Source organism: Podarcis cretensis (assembly GCF_951804945.1).
Source record: "Podarcis cretensis genome assembly, chromosome: 13".
Lineage (NCBI taxonomy): Eukaryota > Metazoa > Chordata > Lepidosauria > Squamata > Lacertidae > Podarcis > Podarcis cretensis.
The window spans coordinates 17,792,499-17,810,904 of record NC_137182.1 but is presented as its reverse complement, the minus strand read 5'-3'; the positions used below and the strand labels follow the sequence as shown (position 1 = coordinate 17,810,904).

The following is an 18,406-nucleotide window of genomic DNA, read 5'->3' as shown; positions in this document are numbered from 1 at the left end:
AAAAGGAGACTGAGAGGAGATATGATACCCATCTTCAAATATCTCAAGGGCTGTCAGATGGAAGATCCAGCAAGCTTTTCTCCTGCTACTGAGAGTAGGACCCAAACCAATGGATTCAAGTTACAAGAAAGGATGGAGGTGGAGTTTCTGGGCATCTCCACACTTTCTTCTGTGAAATTGGTGGTTTTTTGTGTCCACAAGAGTTCCTCAGTTTTCCAGTTGTGCCCTTGGGCTCCCAAAGGTGGGGACCACATCTCGGGGGGTGGGGGAGAACCATCTGATTTTTTTTATGCACATAGCAAGTTCTACAAACAAATAAAATGAAATTATATCAAGGAGTCAGCAGCAAAATCATTACCCATGTTCTGAGGTAACAGAAAAGAGTGACAAGAGGGTACTTTGCTATTTCTTCTTTATTAACTGCTGTTTGTCATTCAGATCAGGCCTCAATATGATAATGTAGCATTTGGGGGCAAAGATGGAACCCAATAAACCAGCACTGGAGACCAAGATGGAGAAGATCTCCACAGCCACCATGTGCTTTCCCTTGGAGCTCAGGTAGACCGGAACAAAGGAGATCCAAACACTACAAAATAACAACATGCTGAAGGTGATGAATTTGGCCTCATTAAAGCTGTCAGGCAGTTTCCTGGCTAAAAATGCTACAACAAAACTGACAATGGCCAGGAGGCCCATGTAGCCCAAGACACAGTAAAACATGGCAGCTGACCCTTCATTACATTCCAGAATAATTTCTCCCCTCACAGAGTGTTTGTCAAAATGGGGGAATGGGGGAGAGGTTCCCAGCCACACAGTGCAAATACCAGCTTGGATAATAGTACAAGTCAACACAATGGCACTTGCCACTCTTTTCCCCACCCATTTCCTCATTCTGGATCCTGGTTTGGTGGCCATGAATGCCAGAACAACGGTAATGGTTTTGGCCAACACACAAGAAACAGTCACTGTGAAAACCACACCAAAAGCCATTTGTCGGACAAGGCAGGTCACTCTGTCTGGTCGGCTGAGGAAGATGAGGGGACAGAGAAAACAGAGAAGGAGAGACAGGAGGAGAACGTAGGTCAGGTCCCGATTATTGGCCCTGACAATCGGTGTGTCCTGATGCTTCAGAAAGATGGCGAGGGACAATATGGTGAGCAAAGAGCAGAATACGGAGCCAAAAGCTAAGCTCATCCCAAGCGGTTCTTCAAAAGTCAAGAAGGTGATGAACTTTGGAATGCATTGTGTTTGGTTCCTCTTTGGAAAGTCATCTTCTGAGCATCCGACACAGTCATTCATGTCTGAAAAGAAGAAAGGATTCCCTTTAAGGGTGCAACTTGAGAGTAGGTATGCATCTTCCTGGCAGTATGGGACTTACCAGTTGGATGTGGAAGAGACAATCCTTTTCAGACACAGGAGTGAACAGCATCGGGAAAAAGGGCTGTGGACCCCCCCTCCCCCAGACAATGATCTCACAGTCGCTTGCCGGGACAGTAAGGTGGTGGGTCTGGACATCAGGAGGCCTGTGCTCTGCAGGCGCACCGGTGCAACTCATCTTCATCACCACCCAGGTAATCCAGTGATAGAAAACCTCTGGCCCATGGAGCCATTTTAGCACGTTACACCTACCAGCCCTGTATCTGATGTTAGGTGTAGGGCAGGTAAAAGTGTGCTTTGTAAACCCCAACCATCATCTGATTATTCAGGCTTGCAAAGCACCTCTTTGAAAACGCTGGGCCTCGTTGCTGGGCCATCAGCTGGTTGCAATGAAGAGCTCCAGGTCTGTGAACTTCAATCACCATGGAAATCAGACCTACATCAATAGCAGCAACTGTGACACCTTTCAAACTGCCACTTAGCCTTCACAGGAAATCTAATATGACACATATCTGAAAGCTACCTAATGTCTCCTACCTTTCTGGTATGAAATCTTGCCTTCTGAGCACAGAGCACAGTCATAGCAGCAGAATTTCTCCCCTTCCTTCTTTTTTCTCCTAGTACCAGAAGGGCAGTTTTTGTTGCATTGAGAGAGGGGTGGCACCTGTGAATGTTAATTAACCATTAGAAAATGTTCAGCACAGGGGGAACAATGGACATCTGGAGAACCTGAACTCCATTTTCTGGGCTGCAAGGGATCAAGTGGATGGGAGAAATGGCCTGCTGAATATTCAGAGAATTTTGAAAGCAATGAGCTGTCAACAGCCATTAATGGCATCGAATGAGACAGAAGATGTTTTCGTGGCTCTGAAAATGGAGTAATGGCCATTTGAATGTGTGTGTTTTTTAAAAACAATCAAAGGGAGGGAGGGAGTCCACCTGAACAAATAATACTATTATTTCCAAATAATACTATTATTTGGAAAAATACATTTCTTATAAAATTCAAAAGATTTTAAAGTAGAGTTGAAAGGATGTATTGACATCCTAAGTGATTTAAATAAGCAGGTTCCATCAGTTTTACCAGCTGAAAAAACACAAATGTTGGGGACTGAGAACCCCAGACTAAATACACTGGGCCAAGAGACAATTGTAAGACAAGTTAAGGTAAAGGGACCCCTGACCGTCAGGTCCAGTCATGGATGACTCTGGGGTAGCGGCGCTCATCTAGCTTTATTGGCCGAGGGAGCTGGCATACAGCTTCTGGGTCATGTGGCCAGCATGACTAAGCCGCTTCTGGCAAACCAGAGCAGCGTATGGAATGGCTGTTTACTTTCCCACTGGAGCAGTACCTATTTATCTACTTGCACTTTGGCATGCTTTTGAACTGCTAGGTTGGCAGGAGCAGGGACCGAACAATGGGAGCTCACCCTGTCACTGGGATTCGAACCGCCAACCTTCTGATCGGCCAGCCCTAGGCTCTGTGATTTAGATAACAGCACCACACACATTCCACAACTTAAGCAGCCTCAAAAACAAGGATAGTGCTGGACTCTGCCAGACCTCTGCTACTATAACTTGAGAATTACTAGCCTCCAAACCAGGCATTCTCTGCAGAAGTCTGCCTCGTCTGTCTCCAGGCTCAGCTCCCTTTTCTTTCTCCCCAAAGAAGTTGGTTGGAGGTTAGGCTTAGGTCACACTCTGCTGGCCTAGAAATCTTTAAAGAATGTGCTAGACAGGGAAGTGGAAGACCAGGATTCAAATCCCCACTTGGCCATGAAACTCATTGGGTGACCTTGGACCAGTCACTGCTGCTCTCAGTCTACACTGCCTTACAGGGTTGTTGGTTGTTAGGATGAAATGGGAAGTAAGCAAAGGAAAGGTGGAATAAAAATGCAATAAACAAACAAGCATATAATAATGAACTATGATGCTTCAACTCATCAGAGCCCCACAACATTCATAGAGGTTTTCATAAACAAGAGAGAAAAAATGCAGGATCCATGTCTCCGCTAGGCTTCCAAGATGCAAGCATCACATTTAGGACACACTGGAGTTGCAATTTCCTGAAATCATGCCCCACCTGGTCAAAACTCCTGTGCCACACCATTTTGTCTTCATTGATGGAAAACTCTTTTCCTGGGGGAGCATCCAAATTCATCCATCCAACCTTCATTCTGATGAAGGAGTTATTTGGGAAAGTGACCAAGTTGGTAATATCGAAACCAGCTTCAGATTCCCTGTTCTCACTAAAAGACACTTCTTCTCCCGCACTGTTGTTAAATGAGACTCTCCTAAGAAATGGGTGGAGCTGCATCAAGATGGCAGGAAGAGGACAATTGTTTAAAACTCAACCTTATGTTCAGCATCGCCTTTTAAGGTGCCATTGCCTCTTCCAAGGCAATAGGCAAGATTTCATATAATCACAAAATAATAACTATTGCAATAATAACAGTAAATTTTGATCTCTCTTTCCTCTGCAGATTCCTCCGTATAGGACTAAGCCACACTGTATATGTATTTCAGAGCGTAAACAGGAGTTCCAAAATCATCATGCAAACATCCATGAAGTTCAATGAAGAGTGTAAAAATGAAAGAACAGGAAAATGGGGGGAGGGATAGACTGAGGGAGGAACTGGCAAAACAGGTGTTCCTGTTAAAACTCTAGTTGAGATAGAAATTGCCATTGACAATATCACACCTAGCTGTTTTGAAGAGCTGAAGCTCAGGTGAGTGGGTTGTGTCCGATTTTCTCAGAAATGATAAATATTACTACAAAAAGATGGTTTGTTGTCCAAAATAAATGTCACTGTGTATTCCTGATTATACCATTTTAAATATATTGCCAAAACAATTGGCAAGATTAAAGTGGCAGCATTCATAGTAATTGCAACTCAATAGAACACAACCCAAAAATCTTATGCTGGACACTTTGTATAACTCACTCTGGAATATAGCTATAACAAAGATAATCACAAATAATTTGAGATTTTTACAAGGACTAGACACGTTTTATATGATTTGGCATATACAGCAGAACCAATGTTTTCAAAACAACCCCCTCCCCCAAAACCTGGCAAATCTGGAACTATGCTTGGTGATCTGATACAATTGGACTTAATTTAGACTTTAAAGTCTTTATTTAGCTCATGTGCAACTACACATCCTACCTGCCTATTTTTCAGTTCAGTTATTCATCTTTCAATTAGTGACTGTTGTTAAAATTGTTCTCTTTGCTCTATGAACAATATAAAATGAAATTAAACTTAAAAGAAATACAACAACAACAACAACAAAAGAGCCATTACCTGCCAAGGCTGCAATTTCTGAAGCTGCGGTCTCCATCTTCTCACAATTCCTCTGTCTTTTGCCCTGGATCTGTACATGGCATCATGCAGAGCATGTGCCACAACACAGACAGCATTGTAGATGCTGTAACTGTGGCCAGTCATGCTCATCTCAAAGCCAGACGAGGGGAGGCTGTCCAGCTTCTCCTGTCCAGTGCAGGGTTCACTGAACTCAGGACTGGATTTTGAAAAAGAACAATAGAATGTCTGGAGCCAGAACTGCTGAAGAAAACCATCTTCACCTGCCATGAAAGGATTTAGGGAGTGAAGAAGGGTCTTGAATCCTTGCACCTCCTTTGAGTGCACTGTGAAGCAGATGGAGCCATGAAATGGTTGCATACTCTGGCTCATTTGAAAGGCCACTGCTGAGAAATCCAGTTGAGCAGTCATAATCCATACCTTCTCCATAGATGTCACGTTTTCTGCACCCCCTGGCGCTAGCCATAGTTGTAAAAAAAACATGGACATGTCTTCTCCATAGACAACGACAGCATTGGCTTTGCTTTCCGCAATAGCAAGATAGGCTTGGAGCCACTGGGAAATCCTGTCATAATACTCTTCAAAATATGAGCCTTTTGGAGTTCTCTCTGAAAAGGCCAAGCAAATGCCTCTCTGGAAAAGCAGAGTTTGCAGGATTTGCATAAATTTCTCTCCACTCTCACTATCCGCAGCGAGCAACCCAACCCATGTCCATCCAAAGCGCAGAAGTAACTCAACAATCCAAGTGTACTGATGGGCTTCATTGGGCACCATCCGGTAGAAGGGAGTGGATTGGCTTTGACCAGCATCCTCTGGGGCAAAGGAGCCATAAGTGAGCTGGAAGGAAATGGACACTTATTTCCCATTAATGTAGTAGAAACATTGGTTATGTGTGGATAGCAATGACAAAACAATTGGGCTTTGGACGCACCGTCTTAGTAAGCCCGTCAGAGAATGGGCAGATGAGGAGTAGTGGTGGAGAGCAGCACTCCAAGAACCTTCCAGAAAGAAGGAAGGGGGGAGAGTACAGTGTGGGGGTTTGAGATGGGTCACACCTGAGAAGGAAAAAGCAGCCAAGTGACATTCTCTCAAGAGAGAGTTGGTCAGAGCCCCCTCCTTCCACAAGGACCAGACATGCTCTGCAGAACCCAAAGGAGAATTGTTCTTAGCAGCCACCATAGGCAGCAGGAGGGGTCTGATTTCTAGGAAGAAATTGTCAGTGCAGGGTGGAGTGGGACTCTGAACAACATTAGCTGAGGGGTGAGAGCATACATTCCCATCTTCCTGTCTTCCTGTGGATTTAAATGAAACCATTGAATGCTCTCTCTGCTCCCCTGATTTCACTAGGTAGATAGCTGGTGACCTGTTGACGGCACCCCTGACAGCCCTAAATTATCCTGATCAAATTAATTAAGGTAATGGGCAAGTGACTGAGAAGCCTCCATAATTCATCTGGGTTGGAGTCTACCTGAGGCCAGCAGACCAAGCTGTTCACATGCATAGAGTAGGTGTGTACAAGTGTATCTGCAAAATGTTCCATTCATACCGCCTGAAGAACATGCATACGTTGGGAAATGGATGAAGGCGGATGAAAGCTTTTATTGAATACATTCAGAAATTGTCAAGAGGGCTATTATGGAATGCAAAACTTCTCTCAACAGGACAGAGGAAAGAAGAATGAGGGGAAGTCACCATGTTTGTCTCTTACCTGGGGAATCTTGTAGACACCTAAGATGGCTGCCATGTGGAGGGAAATCTCAAAGTCACGTCCCCCAATGACGGCCATCAGATTTTTCTGTTTGTCGCACTGGTAGTTGGGTACGAATCTGTAGTGCGTAGAGAGTAGCTCCAAAGTGGCCCAGCAGGTCATCCTTTCACTGAAGTAACTATCAAAGATGTGGAATCCTAATGTGACATTAGGTAATATATTGGAATTCTTGTTGATTTCCTTGACTGCAAACACCAAGGCCAGAATTTGCTGATAGTATTTTGGTACAACACTGCAATGAGAGTTGGACATCAAAGTGTTTTGCTGTGTACCATTTTTTGTCAATCTGTTTAAGGAAACTTAGGTTCCCTGCCTTTCAGTGCTAGGGAGCAACAAGGCAGCTTAGAGGCAGATATAATTAAACCAATAAAGAATTTGGTTTAAACACACACACACACACCAAAAACTGCACCACACTGTTCACTCAAGTGAAGCTAGAGTTCCACTAAGATGGCTAGATCCTAGTAAGCCAGGTGTCCTTCAGCTTATATTTGTGAAGTAGGTACTACCTGCCTAAGTGCAGAACCTTACATTTGTCCCTATTGAAATTCATTTTGTTAACTCAGTTCTCCAATCTGTTAAAGCAATCTTGAATCCTGATGCAATGGAGCAATTGGTCGGACCTTACAGTCTTGGCAGAGTTTGAGTTCCAACAAATATTGGGGAAGTTGAGGTCTCCTATGACCACTATATCTCTTCTTTTGGAATGTTTCATAATCTACTCTAGGAAGGCATCATCCAAGTCTTCAGTCTGGCTTGGAGGTCACTCTCATTTCTCCCTCCTTTGATTTTAACCATATACTTTCAATCTGTTTTCCATGCTCCAGGTCATGGATTGATTCACAAGTGTACACATCCTTTACATATAATGCTCCTCCTCCCATCCCGTTTGGTCTACAGCTTTAAAACAGATTGCCCCTCAAGTCCTACATTTCAGTCATGAGTCTCATCCCACCAGTTTTCAGTAATGCCTACTAACCTACTAGGTCATATTTGCCATCCTGTATTAAAAGCTCCCATTCATCTTGCTTGTTTCCCATACTCTGTGCCTTTGTGTAGAGAAAAATGAAACTACCGATACCAGCGAACCTTCTGTTGCCTGTTATGTTTTGACAATTACTCTGTGTACTTTTGGGTGGGACGCAGGTGGCGCTGTGGGTTAAATCACAGAGCCTTGGACTTGCCAATCAGATGGTCGGTGGTAAAGATTCTGAAAAAGCCAATGGTAGAGCATCTGGTTACGATACAGGTGGGCCTGGGGCAGACCCCTGTCTGAAATCTGGAGAGCCACTGCTACTCTGTGTAGACAGGCCTGAGCTAGGTAGACCAATGGTTCCTACTGGCTGTTCACCCATTTCCTGTTGACATCAGAATGCTGAGCTCTCTAGATTATGGTACCCATGTTACTGGTCGTGGCCATGGCTCCTTCTCTCCGTTACGCCAGTGTGGTGTAGTGGTTAAGAGCAGTGGACTCGTAATCTGCTGAACCAGGTTCGATTCTCCGTTCCTCCACATGCAGCTACTGGGCGACTTTGGGCTAGTCACACTTCTCTGAAGTCTCTCAGCCTCACTCACCTCACAGAGTGTTTGTTATGGGGGAGGAAGGGAAAGGAGATCATTAGCCGCTTTGAGACTCCTTAGGATAATGGTAAAGCGGGATATCAAATCCAAACGCTTCTTCTTCTTCTGGAAAATGGGGTGCGGGAGCTTGGGGGTGAGAGAGAAACACACCACCCAGAACATAATGTGGTATCTCTCTGCAAGATTCCTCTTTCTTTGCTTCCAAGCTCAATCTAGATAATCCACCTCATTCCTACAAGCTTGACTAGAAATTTATTGTTTGTGTTGAACATTTTAGATTTTAAAATTCAGGTGGTTTGCAGGGTTAAGTTGAAGACTGAATCCATGTTCGGAGGGGGGATATTTTGCACCCCTCCCTAGAAGTAATAAATTCCCATAGCAAAAATAAATAGGATGTATTTCTAAGCCCACATGGTAATTTAGGAATTAATATGACATGGAAATTTACAATGCAATACTTACAATGGATTAAGAATCTGATGGATGGATGGCCATTGTATGAAGGTTTCATAGTCAACAGAGGACACGATGTGAGAAGTTAGTGCACCAATGATAAGGTCACCTGGCTGATAGTACTTGTGTGGGATATGGAGGTGACTGATGCTCCGATTGACATTTGACAGATTCACCATTTGAGGCAGCAAGAAGATTAACAGCATCAACACTGCCATACTAGGAACAATACATTTTCCTAGACAGAGATTTCCCTGTTTACAGCTAATCAGCATTGGCATTAGAAACAGCCTCAGTACAGCAGCTTGCCTTAAATGGCACTTTCCGAATGCACCAGCTAAATTCCCAAGACCTAGGATCCACCTCCAGGGGAAAGCTCACTAAACGAGTCAGCAGCACCTTAGCATTTGCTGGGGATGGCAGAGAGGATTTAATTCTTTTTAAACTGAATTCCTGGAAGTCTATGGAGGTCTAATCAGAAGCAGATTATTACCATGTAAGTGATAATAACAGGGGAGAGAATAATGATCCCTTTGCCTCAGCTGCTCCATTGGAAGAAGCAGAGACAATGATCCACACAGAATAATCCCTCAGCAGCCTCCTTCAAGTGTTTTCAAGGCATTGTAATGAGGGGGGAGCAGGAACAAGCCTGTTGCTCCTTCTCCTCCATTGCATCCCTGCAGCCAGTTTCGTCACCTACTGGGTTCTCAGAAGAGAGCCTCTGTAGCTTGCTGTCCTTATGGTACTTTCTTACACAATCCAGAACCCTAAAAGTTGTCAATCACTCAAGTGAGTGTGAGCAGGTAGAGAAAGCTCCTTGCTGGGAATCAACAAGGACCTCTGACCTGCAGCACTTAGGCCAACCAAGTCTCTCCATTGGGCTCATGGTCCAAACCACATTCACATGTCCATCAGCTGGTGTTATGTGAGGCCAGGCATGGGGCAGGTAAACCTATGGAGCCAAGATGAATTCTAGCCACTGGTAGAGTTTGACTGGAAAGGAACAATTGTGAGCAGACTCTGAGTGACTTCAAGGCATGGCTGTGATGATGGACATACGGTCCATTGGGCCCTGTCTGCAGGACTTTTTAGGGCCCCTATATATATTCACCTAAATAAACAGAGAATTGTAGAATTGAAAGGAGCCCCCAAAGGTCATCAAGCTCCACCCCCTGGAATGCAGGGATCACAACTAAAGCATCCGTGACAAGCTGGGCGGGTGACATGAGGGGGATGCAGCAGGAAGGGCCCATCGTCCTGAAAACCTGCCAGCCCCACTCTGCTTTGAGGGGCTGGGATGTGGGATCGGACCTGCAAAGCAGAACAGGCCTGGCATGGGTGTTTCCCATGGAATTTCTGTCCTGGCTCTTCTTCAAGTACTTCTTCATACACGCAGAGAGCTGCATGTACAATTCTGAGTTCAGAATAGGTATATGTGGCATCTGTCACTCTCTCTGGGAAGATGGGTATTTCCCTCCTTTTCATTTTCTCCTCATAGCATAGGGATATTATCTCCTGATGCCACAGATATGCCAAAGGGTTCTGTCCTGGGCCTGTTCTTCTCATACCAGACCAATCTCATTTCTTTTCTTTTTTATGGCATTACAAATGTGGTGGATCAGGAGAATGCTGTGGTCATAGTCTATTTTGAGTTCAGTCAGGCTTTTCTCAAAGTCCCCCATGATATTTTCATGAGGAAGCTGGTAAAATGTGTGCTGAACATGTGCAGAGGAGGGCAGCCAGGAAGATGATGGGTGGGAAACCAAGCCTTATGAGCAATGGTTGAGGGAGCTGGGTATGTTTAGCCTGGAAAAAGGAGACTGAGAGGAGATATGATAAAAGGTAAAGGTACCCCTGCCCGTATGGCCCAGTCTTGACAGACTCTGGGGTTGTGCGCCCATCTCACTTAAGAGGCCAGGGGCCAGCGCTGTCCGGAGACACTTCCGGGTCACGTGGCGGGCGTGACATTGCTGCTCTGGCGAGCCAGAGCCGCACTCGGAAACGCCGTTTACCTTCCCGCTGGTAAGCGGTCCCTATTTATCTACTTGCACCCGGAGGTGCTTTCGAACTGCTAGGTTGGCAGGCGCTGGGACCAAGCAGCGGGAGCGCACCCCGCCGCAGGAATTCGAACCGCCGACCTTTCGATCGGCAAGTCCTAGGCGCTGAGGCTTTAACCCACAGCGCCACCTGCGTCTTCAAATATCTTCAAATATCTCATCTTCAAATATCTCAAGGGCTGTCAGATGGAAGATGCAGCAAGCTTTTCTCCTGCTACAGAGAGTAGAACCCAAACCAATGGATTCAAGTTACAACAAAGGATGAAGGTGGAGTTTCTGGACATCTCCACACTTTCCTCTGTAAAATTGGTGGCTTTTTGTGACCACAAGAGTTCCTCAGTTTTCCAATTGTGCCCTTGGGCTCCCAAAGGTGGGGGCCACATCTCGGGGGGGGGTGAGGGAGAACCATCTGAATTTTTTTTTATGAACATAGCAAGTTAAATAAACAAAAAAAATGAAATTATATCAAGGAGTCAGCAGCAAAATCATTACCCATGTTCTGGGGTAACAGAAAAGAGTGACAACAGGATATTTTGCTATTTCTTCTTTATTAACTGCTGTTTGTCATTCAGATCAGGCCTCAATATGATAATGTAGCATTTGGGGGCAAAGATGGAACCCAGTAAACCAGCACTGGAGACCAAGATGGAGAAGATCTCCACAGCCACCATGTGTTTTCCCTTGGAGCTCAGGTAGACCGGAACAAAGGAGATCCAAACACTACAAAATAACAACATGCTGAAGGTGATGAATTTGGCCTCATTAAAGCTGGCAGGCAGTTTCCTGGCTAAAAATGCTACAACAAAACTGACAATGGCCAGGAAGCCCATGTAGCCCAAGACACAGTAAAACATGGCAGCTGACCCTTCATTACATTCCAGAATGATTTCTCCCCTCACAGAGTGCTTGTCAAAATGGGGGAATGGGGGAGAGGTTCCCAGCCACACAGTGCAAATACCAGCTTGGATAATAGTACAAGTCAACACAATGGCGATTGCCAGTCTTTTCCCCACCCATTTCCTCATTCTGGATCCTGGTTTGGTGGCCATGAATGCCAGAACAACGGTAATGGTTTTGGCCAACACACAAGAAACAGTCACTGTGAAAACAAGGCCAAAAGCCATTTGTCGGACAAGGCAGGTCACTCTGTCTGGTCGGCTGAGGAAGATGAGGGGACAGAGAAAACAGAGAAGGAGAGACAGGAAGAGAACGTAGGTCAGGTCCCGATTATTGGCCCTGACAATCGGTGTGTCCTGATGCTTCAGAAAGATGGCGAGGGACAATATGGTGAGCAAAGAGCAGAATACGGAGCCAAAAGCTAAGCTCATACCAAGCGGTTCTTCCAAAGTCAAGAAGCTGATGGACTTTGGAATGCATTGTGTTTGGTTCCTGTTTGGATAGTGATCTTCTGAGCATCCGACACAGTCATTCATGTCTGAAAAGAAGAAAGGATTCACTTCAAGGGTGCAACTTAAGAGTAGGTATGCATCCTCCTGGCAGTATGGGACTTACCAGTTGGATGTGCAAGAGACAATCCTTTTCAGACACAGGAGTGAATAGCATGGGGAGAAAGGGCTGTGGAGCTCCCTCCCCCAGACAATGATCTCACAGTCATTTGCCGGGACAGTAAGGGGGTGGGTCTAGACAGCAGGAGGCCTGTGCCCTGCAGGTGCACCAGCGCAACTCATCTTCATCACCACCCAGTTAATCCAGTGATAGAAAACCTCTGGCCCATGGGGCCATTTTAGCAAGTTACACCTGCCGGCCCTGTATCTGATGTCATCTCTGATGTTAGGTGTAGGGCAGGTAACAGTGTGCTTTGTAAACCCCAACCATCATCTGATCATTCGGGCTTGCAAAGCACCTCTTTGAAAATGCTGGGCCTTGTTGCTGTGCCATCAGCTGGTTGCAATGAAGAGCTCCAAGTCTGTGAACTTCAATGTCCATGGAAATAAGAACTACATCAATAGCAGCAACTGTGACACCTTTCAAACTGCCACAGAGCCTTCACAGGAAATCTAATATGACACATATCTGAAAGCTACCTAATGTCTCCTACCTTTCTGGTATGAAATCTTGCCTTCTGAACATGGAGCACAGTCATAGCAGCAGAACTTCTCCCCTTCCTTCTTTTTTCTCCTAGTACCAGAAGGGCAGTTTTTGTTGCATTGAGAGAGGGGTGGCACCTGTGAATGTTAATTAACCATTAGAAAATGTTCAGCACAGGGGGAACAATGGACATCTGGAGAACCTGAACTCCATTTTCTGGGCTGCAAGGAATCAAGTGGATGGGAGAAATGGCCTGCTGAATATTAAGAGAATTTTGAAAGCAATGAGCTGTCAACAGCCATTAATGGCATCTAATGATACAGAAGATGTTTTCATGGCTCTGAAAATGAAGTAATGGCTATTTCAATGTGTGTGTTTTTTAAAAAGATCAAAGGGAGGGAGGGAGTCCACCTGAACAATTAATACTATTATTTCCAAATAATACTATTATTTGGAAAAATACATTTATTATAAAATTCAAAAGATTTTAAAGTAGAGTTGAAAGGATGTTTTGACATCCTAAGTGATTTAAATAAGCAGCTACTGTATACACTTTCAGGTTCCTTCAGTTTTACCAGCTGAAAAAACACAAATGTTGGGGACTGAGAACCCCAGACTAAATACACTGGGCCAAGAGACAATTGTAACACAAGTTAAGGTAAAGGGACCCCTGACCGTCAGGTCCAGTCATGGATGACTCTGGGGTAGCGGCGCTCATCTCGCTTTATTGGCCGAGGGAGCTGGCGTACAGCTTCTGGGTCATGTGGCCAGCATGACTAAGCCGCTTCTGGCAAACCAGAGCAGCGCATGGAAATGCTGTTTACTTTCCCACTGGAGCGGTACCTGTTTATCTACTTGCACTTTGACATGCTTTTGAACTGCTAGGTTGGCAGGAGCAGAGACCGAGCAACAGGAGCTCACCCTGTCACTGGGATTCGAAACGCAAACCTTCTGATTGGCCAGCCCTAGGCACTGTGGTTTAGACCACAGCGCCACGCACATTCCATAACCTAAGCAGCCTCAAAAACAAGGATAGTGCTGGACTCTGCCAGACTTCTGCTACTATAACTTGAGAATTACTAGCCTCCAAACCAGGCATTCTCTGCAGAAGTCTGCCTCGTCTGTCTCCAGGCTCAGCTCCCTTTTCTTTCTCCCAAAAGAGGGTGGTTGAAGGTTTGGCTTAGGTCACACTCTGCTGGCTTAGAAATCTTTAAAGAATGTGCTCGACAGGGAAGTGGAAGACCAGGGTTCAAATGAAACTCATTGGCAAGAAAGTGGTGAATTTAAACTACAGAGTTTTGAGAAATTAAAGCCCAAGGTGCGAGATTGGCTTCATTATTACCAAATAATGGAAACTTTTAAACAAGACAGGAAAATTGGCTTCCAGGTGGAGAAATCGAAATTGGAAACAGAACTGTTAGAACCCAATACTAAGAATGTATCAAGAATGTACAATTTGTTGCTGAAGTGGAATGCAATAGATGAGACAGTTAAATCAGCCATGATTAAATGGGCACAGGACGTTGGTCATGACATTATGTTTGTTGACTGGGAACAGTTATGGACCACCGGTATTAAATTCACGGCATGTAATGCCCTAAGAGAAAATATTATGAAAATGATTTACAGGTGGTACATGACCCCAGTCAAACTTGCGAAGATTTATCATCTGCCCAATAATAAATGTTGGAAATGTAATGAGACTGAAGGCACCTTCTTTCACCTTTGGTGGACCTGCCCAAAGATTAAAGCCTTTTGGGAAATGATTTATAATGAAATTAAGAAGGTACTTAAATGTACTTTTCACAAGAAACCAGAGGCATTTCTCTTGGGCATGGTCGGCCAATTGGTGTCAAGGAAGGATAGGACTTTTTTCATGTACGCCACTACAGCAGCAAGGATCCTTCTAGCAAAGTATTGGAAGACACAAGAACTCCCCACACTGGAAGAATGGCAGACGAAAGTGATTGACTTTATGGGATTGGCAGAAATGACTGGCAGAATCTGTGACCAAGAGAAAGAGACGGTGGAGGAAGACTGGAAGAAGTTCAAAGCTTATCTTAAGAACTGTTACAATATTGATGAGTGCTAAAATGTCAAGGGGAAGGAAGATGCAGAATTACAGCTGAAAATGTTTGATGATTTAAGGTGAAATTGAGAAAGATAACAAATTTAAATTTAATTGGCTAAAAGGGTTGCTGACAAAATTGTAAAATAAGGATGCAAAAAGGGTGAGGTATGGGGAAGTCCGAGAAAGGAGGCTTATGAAAATGAGGTTTAGAACTTATATTTGTGTACTTGTTTGTATTTGTTGACGTTTTTATGTTGTTGTTGTTGTTTTGTTTTAAAATTGGAAAACTAATAAAAAATTATTATATAAAAAAAACAAATGAAACTCATTGGGTGACCTTGGGCCAGTCACTGCTTCTCTCAGTCTACACTACCTTACAGGGTTGTTGTTAGGATAAAACAGGAAGTAAGCACACAGCCTTGAGCTCCTTGGAGGAAAGGTGGACTAAAAATGCAATAAACAAACAACCATATAATGATAAACTATGTCCTGGCCTGCTTTAAGGCATCAGAACCCTACAACATTCATAGAGGTTTTCATAAACAACAAGTGAGAAAAAATAGGGGATCCATGTCTCCACTAGGCTTCCAAGATGCAAGCATCACATTTAGGACACACTGGAGTTGCAATTTCCTGACATCATGCCCCACCTGGTGAAAACTCCTGTGCCACACCATTTTGTCTTCATTGATGGAAAACTCTTTTCCTGGGGGAGCATCCAATTTCATCCATCCAACCTTCATTCTGATGAAGGAGTTATTTGGGAAAGTGACCAAGTTGGTAATATCGAAACCAGCTTCTAATTCCCTCTTCTCACTAAAAGACACTTCTTCTCCCGCACTATTGTTAAATGAGACTCTCCTAAGAAATGGGTGGAGCTGCATCGAGATGGTAGGAAGAGGACAATTGTTTAAAACTCAAACTTAGGTTCAGCATCTCCTTTTAAAGTGCCATTGCCTCTTCCAAGGCAGTAGACAAGATTTCATATAATCACAAAATAATAACAATAGCAATAATAACGGCAAATTTTGATCTATAGCAGCCCAAAAATCTAATGCTGGACACTCTGGAATATAGCTATAACAGAGATAATCACAAATAATTTGAGATTTTGACAAGGACTAGACACGTTTTATATGATTTGGCATATACAGCAGTACCAGCGTTTTCAAAACAACCCCCCACAAACCTGGCAAATCTGGAACTATGCTTGGTGATCTGATAAAATTGGACTTAATTTGGACTTTAAAGTCTTTATTTAACTCACGTGCAAATACACATCCTACCTGCCTATTTTTCAGTTCAGTTATTCATCTTTCAATTTTTGACTGTTGTTAAAATTGTTCTCTTTGCTCTATCAACAATATAAAATGAAATAAAACTTAAAAGATATACAACAACAACAAAAGAGCCATTACCTGCCAAGGCTGCAATTTCTGAAACTGCGGTCTCCATCTTCTCACAATTTCTCTGTGTTTTGCCCTGGATCTGTACATGGCATCATGTAGAGCATGTGCCACAACATAGACGGCATTGTAGATGCTGTAGCTGTGGCCAGTCATGCTCATCTCAAAGCCAGAAGAGGGGAGGCTGTCCAGCTTCTCCTGTCCAGTGCAGGGTTCACTGAACTCAGGACTGGATTTTGAAAAGAAACAGTAGAATGTCTGGAGCCAGAACTGCTGAAGAAAACCATCTTCACCTGCCATGAAAGGATTGAGTGAGCGAAGAAGGGTCTTGAATCCTTGCACCTCCTTTGAGTGCACTGTGAAGCATATGGAACCATGAAATGGTTGCATACTCTGGCTCATTTGAAAGGCCACTGCTGAGAAATCCAGTTGAGCAGTCATAATCCATACCTTCTCCATAGATGTCATGTTTTCTGCACCCGCTGCCGCTAGCCATAGTTGCAAAAAACCCATGGATTTGGCTTCTCCATAGACAATGACAGCATTGGCTTTGCTTTCTGCAATAGCAAGATAGGCTTGGAGCCACTGGGGAATCATGTGATAATACTCTTCAAAATATGAGCCTTTTGGAGTTCGCTCTGAAAAGGCCAAGCAAATACCTCTCTGGAAAAGCCGAGTTTGCAGGATTTCCATAAATTTATCTCCACTCTCACTACCCGCAGTGAGCAACCCAACCCACGTCCATCCAAAGTGAAGAAGTAACTCAACAATCCCAGTGTACTGATGGGCTTCATTGGGCACCATCCGGTAGAAAGGAGTGGATTGGCTTTGACCAGCATCCTCTGGGGCAAAGGAGCCATAAGTGAGCTGGAAGGAAACGGATACTTAATTTCCATTAATGCAGTAGAAACACTGATTATGTGTGGATAGCAATGACTAAACCATTGTGCTTTGGAACTGCTGTCTTAGTAAGCCCTTCATGGAATGGGCAGATGAGGAGGTGTGGTGGAGAGCAGCACCCCAATATCTTCCAGAGAGAAGGAACTGGTGGGTATGGTGTGGTGGTTTGAGACGGGTCACGCCCAAGAACGAAAAAGGACCTGGGAAATAATAGGTGATGAAGAACCAGGGCAAGGTAGCAATGAACAAAGACAGGAGTCAGATTTCTTAGAAACAGCAGCCAAGTGACATTCTCTCAAGAGAGAGTTTGTCAGAGCCCCCTCCTTCCACAAGGATCAGACACGCTCTGCAGAACCCAAAATAGAATTGTTCTTAGCAGCCACCATAGGCAGCAGGAGATGTCTGATTTCTAGGAAGAAATTTTCGGTGCAGGGTAGAGTTGCAATCTGAGCAATATTAGCTCAAGGGTGAGAGCATACCTTCCAGTCTTCCTGTCTTCCTGTGGATTAAAATGAAACCATTGAAAAGCTCTCTCTGCTCCTCTGATTTCACTAGGTAGATAGCCGGTGACCTGTTGATGGCACCCCTGACAGCCCCAAATTATCCTGATCAAATTAATTAGGGTAATGTGCAAGCAACTGATGACCAGCCTCCATAATTCATCCTGGTTGGAGTCTACCTGAGGCCAGCAGACCAAGCTGTTCACATATATAGAGTAGGTGTGTACAACTGTATCTGCAAAATGTTCCATTCATACCTTCTGAAGAACTTGTACATGTTGGGAAATGGATGAAGACGGAAGAAAGCTTTTATTAAATACAATCTGGAATTGTCAAGAGGGCTATGATGGAATGCAAAACTTTTCTCGATAGGACAGAGGAAAGAAGAATGAGGGGAAGTCACCATGTTTGACTCTTACCTGGGGAATCTTGTAGACACCTAAGATGGCTGCCACGTGGAGGGAAATCTCAAAGTCAAGACCCCCAATGACAGCCCTCAGGTTTTTCTGTTTGTTACACTGGTAGTTGGGTACAAATCTGTAGTGTGTAGAGAGTAGCTCCAAAGTGGCCCAGCAGGTCATCCTTTCACTGAAGTAACTATCAAAGATGTGGAATCCTAATGTGACATTAGGTAATATATGGGAATTCTTGTTGATTTCCTTGACTGCAAACACCAAGGCCAGAATTTGCTGATAGTATTTTGGTACAACACTGCAATGAGAGTTGGACATCAAAGCGTTTTGCTGTGTACCATTTTTTCTGAATCTGCTTAAGGAAACTTAGGTTCCCTGCCTTTCAGTGCTAGGGAGCAACAAGGCAGCTTAGAGGCAGATATAATTAAACCAATAAAGAATTTGGTTTAAACACACACACACACACCAAAAACTGCACCACACTGTTCACTCAAGTGAAGCTAGA

The 18,406-nt window shown here is 44.2% G+C and overlaps 2 protein-coding genes across 2 annotated transcripts; both read right to left on the bottom strand.

The window, feature by feature from the left end:
* Positions 1-402: 402 nt before the first annotated feature.
* On the bottom strand, positions 403-6,993 carry LOC307201069 (vomeronasal type-2 receptor 26-like; the record flags this gene model as incomplete). The annotated part of the gene is made up of 5 exons (XM_079950202.1): positions 6,412-6,993; positions 4,686-5,540; positions 3,461-3,688; positions 1,915-2,041; positions 403-1,301 (listed from the first exon to the last, which is right to left on the bottom strand). The coding sequence occupies exons 1-5, from the start codon at positions 6,721-6,723 to the stop codon at positions 403-405; spliced, it is 2,421 nt and encodes an 806-aa protein (XP_079806328.1). The 5' UTR covers positions 6,724-6,993.
* Positions 6,994-11,098: 4,105 nt separating this feature from the next.
* LOC307200532 (vomeronasal type-2 receptor 26-like) lies at positions 11,099-18,069 on the bottom strand (the record flags this gene model as incomplete). Its single annotated transcript, XM_079949068.1, has 6 exons — positions 11,099-11,997; positions 12,622-12,748; positions 15,333-15,543; positions 16,177-16,317; positions 16,828-16,955; positions 17,908-18,069. 6 exons carry the CDS (start codon positions 18,067-18,069, stop codon positions 11,099-11,101), a joined length of 1,668 nt encoding a protein of 555 aa, XP_079805194.1.
* Positions 18,070-18,406: the final 337 nt, after the last annotated feature.